Genomic DNA, 14,883 nt, shown 5'->3' with positions numbered 1-14,883 from the left:
AATGCCGATTAATATTAAAAAAAAAAAAAACATTAATTTATTATAATGAGGTCAACTCGACGTTGGTATCGTCAATTAGGAGAGAAAGAGTTAAAACCAAGAGTGATAGGTAAGATGGCTGCCTGGCAGTGCGGTATGCGCACTAGACCGAGACAAATCGTCGTAGAAGACCTGACCAATGACATGCCTGGGGCAGGGGAGACCAGCTCGTTGCCTCGTCACAGGTCTGTTCGACGCAGGTCAGTGTTGCGGTCTTTATGACGAATGGTCTTGGCTGGACTGTCGTTCAGTCGTCTCGATGGTCCGGGGCTCAAACCCTGCCCGCTGCCATCCCCCGTCGTCCTGCGGGAGGTTTGGACTAGGATCTAGATTATCTTCAACTCTGACGGAACATCCAGAATATGTAAAACAAACATTTTACAAGATAGAAAGAAAGCGACAATGGAAATGGATGAAAACTATAATAAACACAATGACCGAGGAGGGATGTGACAACCTACCCCCCCCCCCCCCGTTATCTACAGGACCACATACATAAGCCTACTTAAATTCTGGTTACCTGTCAGAAGACAATGATGACGCAGGCCTGCCACATCACTGGAAAATTTATCAGTGGCTGCTGTTAAGCGGACTACATTGAATTTCGCTTCTATTTAAACGAATCTTGAACTTGAACATCGCAGGAGAATGACTTTGATCTATATAAAAAATGTTGGGAGACTCAACAATTTAAAGTGGCTAATCAGACCCAGGTGTGACCTAATTAGTTATCCCAAAAACGTTGACAAAGTTGATGTCTCCCGGAAGTTAATTTAAATATTATTTTAGTCGTCCGCTCATGTGTTCAACGATGTTGTTTTTTTTTTTCATTCCGCGGTCATCGTAAGAGCTGTCCGGCTAACCCAGTAGCCAGCCACTGCCAGCTGTCTTCCTTTAAAACATTATAAACTCAAGTCTGATCAAGTCTTTCAAGCGTTTTCTAGAGTAGAAGCAACTATAATAAATCGTCTCCTTTAAGCATCAATATCAAATAAAAAAACAAAACGTAATGAAATACTAAGAAAGACACAAAGATAGAGACTATTTCTTATTTCATACGCTAGGACAATTTTTTACAAGTGTTAAGATAAGATAAGAATACTACTGAATAGTCAATGCATAGTTAATGGTACTACAAAGTTTTAATCAGTTCTAATGACGTCATTGAAATTGTCGCCCTAATTTTTTTTCATAAATTCCAGTTAGAGGAAGAAGAAAAAAGAAGAAGATGGCCACTATTTGACATTGATGAATTGTTTTGTAAGCGAAGTATTGGAATTCACTGATTAAAGGTAGACTTAGATTAAATAATTATTTATAAAACTAGCAGATATAATTGCTATTAATTCTATGCAGGTACGATAGATCTACATGGACATAAATCCAATCTAAGTTTTGATATCTAGATTATAATATTAAATATACTCTGGAGACTCTTAGTCTGTAACAGTCTTAGAATAGATTTTTAGAGATACACTCTAGCTAAGTCTTAAAAGTCGTACGTTACTAGTCTAGACCTAGATCTAGATCTAGTTCCTACTCAATATTTAGTCCTAATCCTTGTTGATGTCTAAGAGCTGAGCCGAAGGCTCTTCGAGCTCTAAGTTTGAAAAAAAACCTGTTTGGTCGTCCAGCCGAACAGTAAAAAAAAACAAACCTGTGGGAACACAGTTCTGTTTGAGAGGGACCCGAGTCAATGCCTATGTAAAACATTGCTGTTTCCAATGCCTTTGGCCCCGACGCATGCTTGGCTGCACATGGCCGAAGGCCGAGGGCACCGGGAGCCACCGTCATTTTCCTTCGTTGTACCAAGCTAGCTGTGTGGGAACCGCCATTGATGTAACGGTCCCTTTGAGGAACAGCGCATGGATGTGTGACGTGTTCGTGGGGACTTTTTTACAACCCCGCCCGTGCTATGGGTTGACTCTCGTCTACCCGTGGGCATCCCCACGGGAGTCATGTTTTGCTACCCATTTTGCCTAGCCAATTCCTCTTATGGCCGTTTCCACGCGGGCGCCACGATGAGGCAGGGCAACGTGCCCGCGTAGTCCTAATCCTAGACATTCTATAGATCTAGTATTGTAGTAAAATCAATGGGCAAGTTACTCCAATAGCTCAAAATATCTTCTAATCTTATAATATATTTAATATATAGACTATATCTTATCAGACGTTACTGCAAAAAAGAAGATGATTTACTTTCTACGCGTCATGCATTTAGTCATGCGTATTAACCAATGACCTAAACTCCGCCAAGTCACTGGTTTTCCTGGCTAGCTCAGGCAACCCATTCCATGCCCTAATAGCACTAGGGAAGAAGGAGCATTTGTACAAATTTGTCCTAGCATATGCAACGAGGAATGTGCCTTTATCTTTGAGTCTTTCTGAATATTTTATTAAATTTTGTTTTTGTATTTGAAGATTATGGTTCAGTGTTTTATGTATAATTGCTACTTTACTTTTGAGTCTTCTGTCCTGAAGGCTTTCTAAATTTAGTGATTTTACTAAAGGTGTTACTCTAGTCAAATGTGAACATTCGTTTGTTATGAATCTCACTGCTCTATTTTGTGCCTGTTCCAGTTTCTTAAGTTTTCTTAAGTTGAGGGGGGTCCCAAACAGAGGATGCATATTCTATTTATTTATATATAAACTACATACCAGAAAACAAAAAGATTATTATAACTTAAGGTTTTCCAAATCTTATAGGCCTACGTTTGAGAATTGAGACTCTGATTCTGATTCTAACGGCCGATTGATTGATTGATTGATTTCGATGTTTTTAATAAATTGCGTGATTTTTATTTTTCAGTTTTTATTTTTAATTTTCACTTGGGGTTACAAAATTCACTTCGCTTAGGTCCTCCAAATACCTGCGCTGCCGGACGGAGGGCATGACCTACAAAAAAAAAAGAGGACACATTATCCTTTCGCCGTACGTTAAGTAATTCTACTCAAGACTTAATATGTTCGTAGTTTTGCATTTCTATAATGTACAGAAGGTCGCCTATGAATTAATGCCTGCTTCAAAATGTTTCCTAAAAGCTAGCCACCTCTGCCTCTGACCTAGCAAGACTTGTCCATATCTCCCCACCACCTCACCCTACCCATGAGTGTATCTCTAATCCCACCCCCACCCCACCCCCCCATTCTCCCGACCAGAAAGACCAGTTGTAGTCTCATCTTAACGCAAGACTTGACTTAACAGATAATGCGCTTTGGGGAAAAAGAAAAATACTCTGCGTGTTCTAGCTCAGCAGTGATTAACAAATTGGCGACCTGTTTTCTACCGCGGTGGCGGAGGTCGACCGTGTACCGACTCAGAGGCGACTTATCATAACATTCGCATGCACAGCCTGTCAACACGAGTGCGCAGAATTGTTTATCTGTTTAAAGTGCAGGCTTAGAAATCAGTGCTTCACGCGTGTCTTACTATTCAACAGTGGCCAGTTAAACCTAAACGGTTGCATCAAGTGTGGGGCTTTAAAATGGCTTCGGAAAGTGCTGCCTTGGGGAATGGACAGAACAATGAGGTGGACAGTGCCAACATGGGCGAAGGGGATGTGCCTAGCACCTACAGGCGTATTCTGGTGGGGATGGATGGAACCGCCGACGCTCAGAAAGCTTTTGACTGTAAGTATCTAGATCTGTGTCGGACATTTAAAAAGTCCATTTCTATTGAACTTTTTTAGAGTGAACATATATAGGCATTTTAGATCTGTGTCGGACATTTAAAAAGTCCATTTCTATTGAACTTTTTTAGAGTGAACACATAAATTCATTATAGAGTGCACATAAAGACATTCGGAAGTGCTCACATTTAGACTTTTTAGAGTGCACATATATGAACGCACTTTATGCTTTGGATATAGATGGACATTTTTTGAAGTGCATATATAAACATTGAACATTTGAGAGTAATTTTGGTTTGTTTAGAAGGACATTTTACTGTGCATATAAATTAACATTTACAGTACATAAAAATAAAAAGTGCATGTTAATTTCATATTTATATATGCATGAATAGAAATTTTAGGACACATAAATAATCCTTTTTGAATACATATTACTTTAGAGTCTAGAGTAAGTATTTAGAGTGTATATTTTGCTTGTAACCAGCAGTTTGACTAAATATTGTTCTGATTCTTTAGTTAACGATTCGTGTTTTTAGCTTATCACAGGTTAATGTCTTGTTTTCTTTTTGGGCTTACGAGACAGATGTTTAAACTGTTTCGTTTGACATGTGAAAGCAAAAGTAGTAAGACTGATTAAAGACTGTAGCTTTAAGGTTGCGTGGCGCTGTAACAGAGTTGTCTCTGTGACTGGCAGCTGATCACAAGTTTTTTAAACAAACTAAATAATAATTGTCAACTCAACTATTAAAATAAGGTTTAAAAGTTTCCCCTTTCAGACCTTGTCGTCTATAGGGCAGAGGATGTAAAGGTCATCTGTGGACTACGGTTACTATAGACTATAGGGTGTCATGTGGCTAGCACAACGACCAACAGCCTTTACTTTTCCCCAACTGATGTAAGGTAACCATTAGAGCTGGGTGGACTCAGAGGCGCCCAAAAATCTCAGGCTTCACTAGGATTCGAACCCGGGACCTCCGGTTCAGAAGCCAAGCGCTTTACCGCTCAGCCACCGCGCCACCTAACTCAACTATGAGATCTACATTACACAATCAGATTCTGCAGTTTTATGTTGTCCGAACATCCCTAATTTTTCTGTTGTGTCCACTCCAGGGTATATGGACAACATCCGCCAGCCTGACGACTTCGTCTACGTTGGCTACTGTCCAGCTGCCGGGTCTCTGTTCAACTGTAAGTACTTTTAACTCCTTTAATTCCTTTAACTCCGACCTCATTCTTTTCAACGATAGTGTCGTCAGACAAGCGATTAGCACTTAGTTTGTACAAAGCTTCTATCAACTCACTCTGTCTGTCTGGTCAAAAGTTTGTGTATGTTATTTCTCCTACACCCAATCTCGGACCAAACTGAAATTTTACACTATTATTTATTTTACCTGACAACATAAGAATCAATAATAATAATTTAAAAAAAAAAACAATTAGGAAATTAACTATTGGGACTTAATTATTTTGTTAGGAATATTGAACGATAAGGTGGTATACATTGAATCAATCCCCTCTTGAGCCCTGAGTGATCACTTTTTTAAGCATTTAAAAAAAAAAAGATCAAGTAATCATTCACCAAGATACCCCTCTTCTTCCCTCCCCCTTTCACACCTGGTCCAGACAGGTGGATCATAGCTCATTGAGAATGCTAAAAGCTGACCAAGAAACAATTAGTAAAAATATTTCTAACCTCACAGATTTATTCAAACTAAGTAGGTAGCCACATGACTGATCCAAACTAATTGATGCAATCGCACTTAATATACAAATTTGTTTGTCAAAAAGGTATTTCAAAAAAAAAGTTTTTCTTGTCTTAGTTCTAGACTACTGTAGTATTAGCAGTGCCTTGATTCACCCTACCACCTAAATGTTGAAGCTCAAGCGTCGGGGTTCGAACCTTCAACATTAAATATTTTGAAAGTGATTAAGACTTGATTAAAGGACTTATATAAGAAATAACTATACCCACTTCCAGATTGCTGGGATAACTCATATCTACCTATCTGTACTAGAGATGGGAAACGAACCGAACCCGAACCCCACTTACGACCGAACCGAACCAAAACCGAACTTTAAAACTGATCGGCGAAATATTCTAGTAAAAAAAAAAAAGTTTTTAACGACATCCACTATATATCCACGGGTTTCTAATAAAAGTGATTTATTTTTTATTGAATATGTTTTGTATCATTTCTGTTACGTAAGCAAGACACGAGTGTTGACAATTAAAATGACCCAGTTATCTGAGTAAGGTTTGGCATCGCTGTTTTATCTTAGAAAATGAATTGAACATTTTTTTTGCATGTACATAGTTTTGGCTATTACATTATTTCATAACATCAAACCGAACCGAACCCGAACTTTAGATCTGACCGAACCGAACCCGAACTTTAAAAGATGAGTTCGATTCCCATCTCTAATCTGTACTCGGCAGTGGAGTTTCCCTTGAGCTAAAACGAGCACCCCCATTTTAATAACCTCTTAAATCCCATAATTATTTCCATTTTATTAATTGCAACAGTCTCTCATTATTTTGGCTACTTTTTTAACGAGGAAAAAAAAAAGGATCTATGTCTGTTTATTATGTATAGATAAATACAACTGAATAGAAAACTGGGTTATCTCACGTTTTTAGCTTGTTATTAATGCCGTCGGTGTGATAATTATGCATGCCAATCATTATAATGAAAGCAGATAAATAACAGAAGCCTACGTTTCGAATGCAAACAGATGGCCTCTATATTTTGAATATGGCGTTCCTAGAGTAGTGGACCTTGAGCTAGGTTTGTGTTGACATTTGCGCTACAAGTGCAGAATGGTTCTCAAATTACAGAGATGCTAGTGTTCACTAATAATTAGTGAATCTTCGTTGCGATTTAATCTTCTTTGAAAATGCTGTGGACCCGGTGCAGTTGATAGTGATTTGAAGTAACAGTTTCATTAGCAGACGATAAATAGGATGGCCACGGCCCGCCAGCACAACAAAGGCTGTGTATTGATTGAGAAACGGTTAGATCCAGATCTGGTTTTTAGAATAGTGAAGATTATAGACAGATAGCCTAGTAAGTTTGATAGAAGGTCAAGGTTATCTAACAATAAACCAGTGACGTGGTAGACATTAGTCAAGGGGAGACCACAGCCTGCGTGTTGTTGATGTTTTTGACAAGTTTCCAGGTTCGCATTTATTTAGCGATCATTTTTGTTTTTGTTTATTAGTATTGTGTAATGTTTAGAAGACCAGACTCAACAATACAATTGAAACTGAAAACAGAGAAATGAAATGTAGGATTTAGATCTATGTAGTTTACTAGACAAGATTTTACGGCCCTGCTGATAAGGGGACAATGAAAACATGGGTGAAGGGGAGAGTGAGAGTCATGATCGGGCCCGGTGTCTTGAGAGAAATAGAAGCCAAATATTAAATTCAATAGTTAAAATGCTTTGAAAATAAAGGAAAGAACCTTACGGTTGCTGCCATATTTCTCAATGCTGCAAGATTTGTCTCCCTTTTTATATAGAACCCCCCCCCCCAAAAAAAAAAAAAGATTATTAATTAATTACCTCTAATTACTTAACTACTTGGTTAATTTTTTTTTTGAGGAATTCATCTACAAGATTTGTACCAGACAGACAGACAAACAGTGAGCTTTGTAATGAGAGTGGTAATTGGAAGGGAGGGGAGATCACACAGTTGTTTCTCAATCCAGGGCAAACGTAAAGGCCGAGTTGTCTGTGCTTATGTGATTCTTTCCCAGTTGTTTTTTTGGAGGGGGGGGGGGCGGGTAACTTGACTGGTAAGTTTTGGTCAAGAGTATTGTCAGAGGGAGTGCTCTGGCTAAGTATTATCAGAGGGAGTGTTCTGGCTAAGTATTGTCAGATGGAGTGTTCTGTCGGAGTTGCAAGTCTGTGTGACAGTCTTGGCTGTGTATTTATGATCCTCAGGGCCGGATTTAAGTAGGTAGAGGCTCCGGAGCAGGATTTTTGTGTAGGTTTGAGTTTGAGTTTTGAGTTTTTGGCACATCGGCACAACTTAGGCCATGTCGTGTGTAGGCTTCTAAAATTTTACGTAAGTCTGAAAACAAATCCACTTATTAATAAAAGTACTTGTATCTTCAAGCTTGCCATAGTTTAGAAGAAACAAATACGGTATTTGTCAATTTAATCTTATTTTTCTTTTTTTTTTTTTTTTTTAAAAGTAATATGTATATTGTATTTTTTAAAAAACGTTCGATTTTTGAGTTTGTGGAAGGTTGACGAACTGTCGTAACTCTGGAGCTGCATTTGCATTTTAGAAGCAGCCACAAACGGGAATTCCCTAACCGCTCAAATGTTGCAGATTGTAAGATTTAAAATATGATTTTAAGCATACAAAAAGTTGCAAAGCTATCGAAATTAGATTCCCCCCTCTTGTGGAGTCGTTGCCCCGCACCGCCCCCTCTTAAATCCGACGCTGATAATCACATATTATCTATAAGTCTTGAATAAGTGCAAGTGCCGTGGCTTGTATCTTTTATGTCTCACGTGTTGTGTAGACTGTCCGGAATGTCACAAAACCAACAAGAATGTCTTCCGTCATTTTATTGACTCGAATGTTTTTTTTTTCAGTCGACAATTTCTTCAGCAGCATGTCCAGTCACGTGATTGAGTTCCAGTCCAAAGTGATAGAGATACGAAATTCACTGAAGGAAAAGCTGAAACAGTCAGGAGTGAGTGCTTTTGATTTCATTTCATTAATCCACAACCTGAGACACGCTCTCTGGTGTGGTGCGCAAACCGATTTATTACGAAACTCCCCAAACTGAAATATTTATAACATATTTAGAAGATTCTATTAACAATTATATGGGAGATAAGTTAAATGCATATTAATGTCTAAATATTGTGAACCCAAAATGCGCAAATACAAAAAATCTGTCGCTATGTAAAAGCCCTACGTGTTTGAAATATCAGATGCATAAATAATAATAATAATAATAATAATAATAATCTTTATTATACCTTAGGAAATTTGTCTTACAATTTGTGCATTACACCAAACAAAAAACATTATAACTATAAGAAACCAAAGTGTACATTCACACTAGGCTGCCTGGTCGTGCGGTTTGCACGCTGGACTGTCGTTCGGACTTATCGATGGTCCCGGGTTCAAACCCTGCCCGCTCCCATCCCCCGCCGTCCTGCGGGAGGTTTGGACTAGGAAGTAATTATCTTCAACTCTGAAGGAACATCCGAAATAAGTAAAACATTTTACAACAAACATTTTTACAAACATAATTTACATGTGACAAAGTTTATACTAGATTGTTCTTATTCAATGATTTGATTGCCAGGGGAACAAAAGAGTGTTTGTGTCTGTTTGTCTTTGCTATCGGTGTCTTGTATCTCTTTTGTGATGGTAAAAATCACAAAATCCTGACACTGATTTACCTATCAGGGATCAACTATTGCCAGGGACAAAGACTTAGGCGTTGAGGGCAACTAATTTTGATACATACTTTTAATATTGGATACATTTAACTTATTTAACCTTGGTTAGGCCAATAATAGAATATGCATCCTCCGTTTGGGACCCCTCAACTCAAGAAAACATTAAGAAACTGGAACAGACACAAAATAGAGCAGTGAGATTCATAACAAATGAATATTCACATTAGACTAAAGTAACACCTTTAGTAAAATCACTAAATTTAGAAAGCCTTCAGGACAGAAGGCTCAAAAGTAAAGTAGCAATCATACATAAAACACTGAACCATAATCTTCAAATACAAAAACACAATTTAATAAAATACTCTGAAAGACACAAAGATAAAGGCACATTCCTCGTCCCATATGCTAGGACAAATTTGTACAAATACTCCTTCTTCCCTAGTGCTATTAGAGCATTGAATGGGTTGCCTGAGCTAGCCAGGAAAACCAGTGACTTGGTAGAATTTAAGTCATTGGTTAATATGCATGACTAAATGCATGACGCGTAGGACGTAATCATCTTCTTTTTTTAAGTAACGTCTGTATTATATAAGATAAGATAAGATTTTAAATGTTTTGAAACTTGACCCTATGAATTAATTGGTCATAGGTCATAAACTTTATTGTCTTCCCCACAGGTCAAAGGCTGCGTACATATCCTCGGAGGCACCAATGCCGGGCAAGCTCTCATCAAGGAGGCGGAGACGGAGAAAATTGACCTGATCATACTGGGCAGCAGGGACCACGGCATCATCCGAAGGGCGCTCCTGGGCAGCGTGTGCGGGTACGTGGTGCACCACAGCCAGGTGCCGGTCCTGGTGTACCACCCGCCCCTTCCCGCGGGAAGCGGCCAGAGGCGGCACAGCCAGAGCAGCAAGGCGGGCGACTTCGTTCGGCAGAGGTCCAGAAACAGCGAGTCCGACACCAAGGCAAGCTACGCAGGCTTGTAACCGACCCACCAGGCAACGCTGTCGACTTTATTTATCATTGTCACATTCCATAGGAGGAGAAACTGTGAACCATTAGATTAACATCTAGAGTCCGGAACTGAAGATCTAGTAATAACGTATGTCTTCCTAAATAGTCTGTTTATTTGACAATGGAACAGCAGCAAGAAATGCATCATATTTTATTTTAACCCAAACAAAAAATATAAATACCCCCTTTACATAGGTCAGTGTTTTTTTTCAGCATTGTGGGAACTCGGCAATCGAGTTGATTCCGATGTAGAGATTCAGGAATAAAGAAAAGGTGGGATAATAGATTGTGGAGGGGATAAGAGGTTTATATTAATTCAAAAAGTTGCCCCCAAAATATTGTTAGAGAAATAAGAAGCTGTGAAGCGAGGTCTTTGGCTTAAGTTGCCCCATTTAGCTGTAATCAGCCCTACTTTGCTAAATATTGCCCTACTTAGCTATAAAAGTCCTCTCCTGGGTCTGTTGTGGCAAAATTGGGTCATTAATCTACTGCGTTCTTTCATTCTATTTCATGTACATACCTTGTATTACGTATTAGGTTTATAATTCTCGTTATTCTAACGAAGGGGGATAACTGTTTCACTGTGTAGAGCAAGGGAGATCAGCCCGTCTCATCATGGGCGATCATTCTTCTTCGATATTCTTTTATTTACCTCGTAATTTTATGATGTTTTCAATTTTTTTTTAAAAAGTATTATTATTGTTTTGATTCATCAAAGTACTCAATTGTTACACATCTTTTTGAAGTGAATAAATGAATTCACTGATCACTGGCGTAAATAGATGGCGTTCTTTACTCGTAATATGTATGCGCATACAGTAGCCATATTGAATAGATTGTAAGTTACTTTAGTTTGTGCAAAATATTCCACGTTCATTCTAGGTGGGCTAATTGTGGATCGCAGGTCATGGCTTGCTATCCCTCTGAAATTTGTGATAGACGGTGGCTGCTCCATAGAAAATTTTAATAAACAGACCAAGATCTGCTGGCGTTGTTCTCTTTACTGCCTCACTGTAAGATCAGAAGCTGGTCGGTTCCTTGTAAGATCAGAAGCTGGTCGGTTCCTTGTACGATTAGAAGCTGGTCGGTTCCTTGTAAGACCAGAAGCTGGTCACTGTAAGCGCATCCCAGATAAACCTGGAACCACTTATTACAGGTTACAGGCCCTTTCTGAAAAACCGCTTACACAATATACATGTAGGCTTTAGACAAGCAAGCAGGTGTAAAATGTCAAGAAGCCCTTTATTTAGAAACGTGATTTTGAGCTTGCAAAATGATGTATAGTTTCTTTTCTATTTCATTCTTGTCTAGGGTCATAGGTCACCGTCTCAAATTTAATGATACTTTATTCATGTAGATGCTAACACCTTTTAAATATGAGCGTGGGTTGAAGGGTTTGTGTTAACATGGCCAAAGTGCAATCAAATCTTGTGTTAAATTATGAGGGAGCGTATCTTGTCATGGTGGCGAAAAGCGAAAAATTATAAGCGTTAGCCCTTAAAAAAAAAAAAGAGAAATATATACAAGGAGGTTATCTCTAAACTAAACATTTTGTGTCCATTTTTTGTGTGATTCGAATCAGTAAAGCCCAACACCAATAGAGCTCTTATGTTTGAAAAAATATATTTCTTTACGAGTAGTGTCCAACACAATATGGGTTAGTGAATGTGTATGAATGTGAGAAGGTTTTTTTGAATATTACAATTTTATATTTTCTGTTTGATCGTTGATTTAGTAAAAAATAAAGTTGGATTCAAAATCTGTGATGACGTGTTTACTGTACTCTCTGCACTTCCTGTCTCTATTGTGTTGATGTCAATGTGAACATGAGTCTGTAAAAAAGAAATGAGCTTAGAGAGTACTTGAAACATTAAGAACTGGAATGACGCAATTACTATCTATTTCCTTGAGATGCACGAACTAAGATCTGCCACGGGAAATACTGTATTCCTCACTAATCTTCGGACTCGAAGACAAGCCTTATTATTATTATTATTGCATCTAGCATGTAAAGGAAAGTTTACTCTCCACAGAGCAGCCTCAGGTTGCCTATGTTTATAAATACTTTCACTTCAATGTTTTCTATTAACAAGATACCCAGGCAGCGCTTATCAACCTCAACATGGTATCCGAACGGAAACATAGAGACAATTAGGCCCCTAGACTGAACAAAGTTCCAGAATGGAACAGAGTTCATTCGAATGGCAGGGATTTAAGAAAACCTCAACAGTCCCCCGCAATTCATACACCGTTCCTTAAGATTGGTGTTTTAATTGCAAACAAACAAAAACAAACAAACAACAAAACAGGTGTTTGGAATCAGAACTAACAGAAAAATGAGGAACCTTGGCTGAGTGGCAAAGCGCTTGGTTCGAATCCTGGTGAAGCCTGGGATTTTTAATTTCGGGATCTTTAGGGCGCCTCTGAGTCCACCCAGCTCTAATGGGTACCTGACATTAGCTGGAGAAAAGTAAAAGCGGTTGGTCGTTGTGCTGACCAAATGACACCCTCTTTAAACGTGGGCGACAGAAACAGAATATCTTTACTTTTTTTTACTAACAGAAAAACTCTCTTATTGGTCTAGGGTCAAGGCGTAGTCTCAAGAACACAAATTATGAATAAATCTCACTCTCACCTATCCAGAAATTACTAGTAAATAACAAAATGGATTGTAACAAATTTTAATTGCAAGCAGAAGTGTAGTCAACTATCTCTTGTTTTTTTATTGAAATGTATCAGTTATGTATATTGATCAAATACTAAATTTATTGATCAAATTCTGAATCCAACATAAAATTTAAGTCAAGTCATTATGTATTTATTTTACTTTAAAATCCATAATAATCAAGTAACAACAAGCAAATGATTAAAAAATCTTTTTTAAAACAACAACAACAACAACAACAACAAAAAACTAATGTACAGGGGAAGAAATCTGCACTTGAAACTACATCTACCAATAATGTACAAGTTATTTTCCTTATTCAATATCAAACAAAATAATTAATTACCAATAATTAATTGACTTATTGAGTATATTTGTTTATAAATTCGTGTTTTGTACTATAAATAATTGTTTAAACTTTTAAAAGTATTAACTTGATTAGAAAATGCGTGAGGGAGAAAGAGCGCTAACAATTATTTAAGGTGACTAAACCCAACAGATTTAGCCTTATCTGTGAGTACTGAAGTAATGGTTTCCCTTGTCGCTATTAAACAAATAATGATTTACCAGTGATTTATTGTCTATTTATTTTTATTGATTCATCTTGTCTTATCTTATATGATACACACGTTACTTCAAAAAGAAGATGATTATGTCATACGCGTCATGCATTTAGTCATGCATATTAACCAATGATCTAAACTCTGCCAAGTCACTGGTTTTTCTGGCTAGTTGAGGCAACCCATTCCATGCTCTAATATCGCTAGGGAGAAAGGAGCATTTGTACAGATTTGTCCTAGCATATTACGTGTGGAATCTTTGTGTCTTTCTGAGTATTTTATTAAATTTTGTTTTTGTATTTGAAGATTATGGTTTAGTGTTTTATGTATAATTACTACTTTACTTTTAAGTCTTCTATCCTAAAGGCTTTCTAAATTTAGTGATTTTACTAAAGAAGTTACTGAAGTCAAATGTGAATATTCGTTTGTTATAATCTCACTGCTCTATTTTGTGTCTGTTCCAGTTTCTTAATGTTTTCTTCAGTTGGGGGGTCCCAAACGGAGGATGCATATTCTATTATTGGCCTAACCAAGGTTAAATAACATTTTAGTTTTATGTTCTTATTTGATTTATAGAAATTTCTTCTAATAAATCCTAATGCTTTGTTTGATTTTTTGATAGTTTCATCAATATGGGGATTTCATGACAGTTTTTCATTTATTATAACACCTAGGTATTTTGCGTTTTTAGTCTGTGTTACTGGCTTGCCATGAATAAGATAAGTGGAATTAATTTGTTTTAGTTTTTTTTTTTATTCATGTCTCGTCTGTGTTAATGAATAATTGTGCGAAGTTTAAGCTTGATACGACAATGAATTTAGGAGAAATAACGTGTACACACTTTTTACCAAACAGACAGACAGACAGACAGAGTTGGTTGATAGAAGCTTTGTAAAAAGTACTGGAGCGCAGGCTAAAAATAAGCCAGTAGTCGAGAGTACATCTACTGGTGTTTCTAAAAATAGCAAGAACAGATACAGGTCTAAAGAATGGCATTTCCATTTCCATTCAGTCTCATTTAAATACGCTCATTACTGTGTGGCGCCATACTGCTAAGATCAGATTACTGAGGAAAATAACTTGTAGATTTTTTTTTTTACGGTTGTGTCCCTTGAATTCAAATTACCGTTCTCGGTGATGGTTGCGTTAACATTCACTGAAGGCAGTGATTCTCAATCTTTTGTGGCAGCGTCGTCCATTTTTTTTATAGTATAAAATAATAGTTAAAAATACAAAAGAATAAGCAGCAATAATGCACCGAGGCAGTGTATCCCAAACTGTGTTCCGTGGAACCCTTGTGTTCCGCGAGGCCTGAATAGGTGTTCCACGAACTACTGGAATTATTAACTAGTAGGCCACCACGTGAGTTGATCTCTGTAAAAAAAAAAAGTTAGCAAAGTGTTCCGCTAAATATTCAGAAAGTGTGAAGTGTTCCGTTAAGGAAAAAGTTTGGGAAACACTCCACTGAGGTATTCCTTTTTGGTTATTATTTTATATCCATTTCAATACATGTTCTGCTGATCACATGCTTACGGTAGGG

General features: G+C 37.6%; 1 protein-coding gene across 1 annotated transcript; it reads left to right on the top strand.

The window, feature by feature from the left end:
- The first annotated feature begins 1,223 nt into the window (after nucleotides 1–1,223).
- LOC106074269 (universal stress protein Sll1388-like) lies at nucleotides 1,224–11,881 on the top strand. Its single transcript, XM_056025573.1, has 5 exons — nucleotides 1,224–1,331; nucleotides 3,480–3,669; nucleotides 4,782–4,859; nucleotides 8,280–8,380; nucleotides 9,779–11,881. The coding sequence occupies exons 2-5, from the start codon at nucleotides 3,525–3,527 to the stop codon at nucleotides 10,088–10,090; spliced, it is 636 nt and encodes a 211-aa protein (XP_055881548.1). The 5' UTR covers nucleotides 1,224–1,331; nucleotides 3,480–3,524; the 3' UTR covers nucleotides 10,091–11,881.
- Nucleotides 11,882–14,883: the final 3,002 nt, after the last annotated feature.

Source organism: Biomphalaria glabrata, chromosome 4 (genome assembly GCF_947242115.1).
Source record: "Biomphalaria glabrata chromosome 4, xgBioGlab47.1, whole genome shotgun sequence".
Classification (NCBI taxonomy): Eukaryota; Metazoa; Mollusca; class Gastropoda; family Planorbidae; genus Biomphalaria; species Biomphalaria glabrata.
The sequence above is the reverse complement of the archived record's forward strand: the minus strand, read 5'-3'. Positions and strand labels throughout refer to the sequence as shown.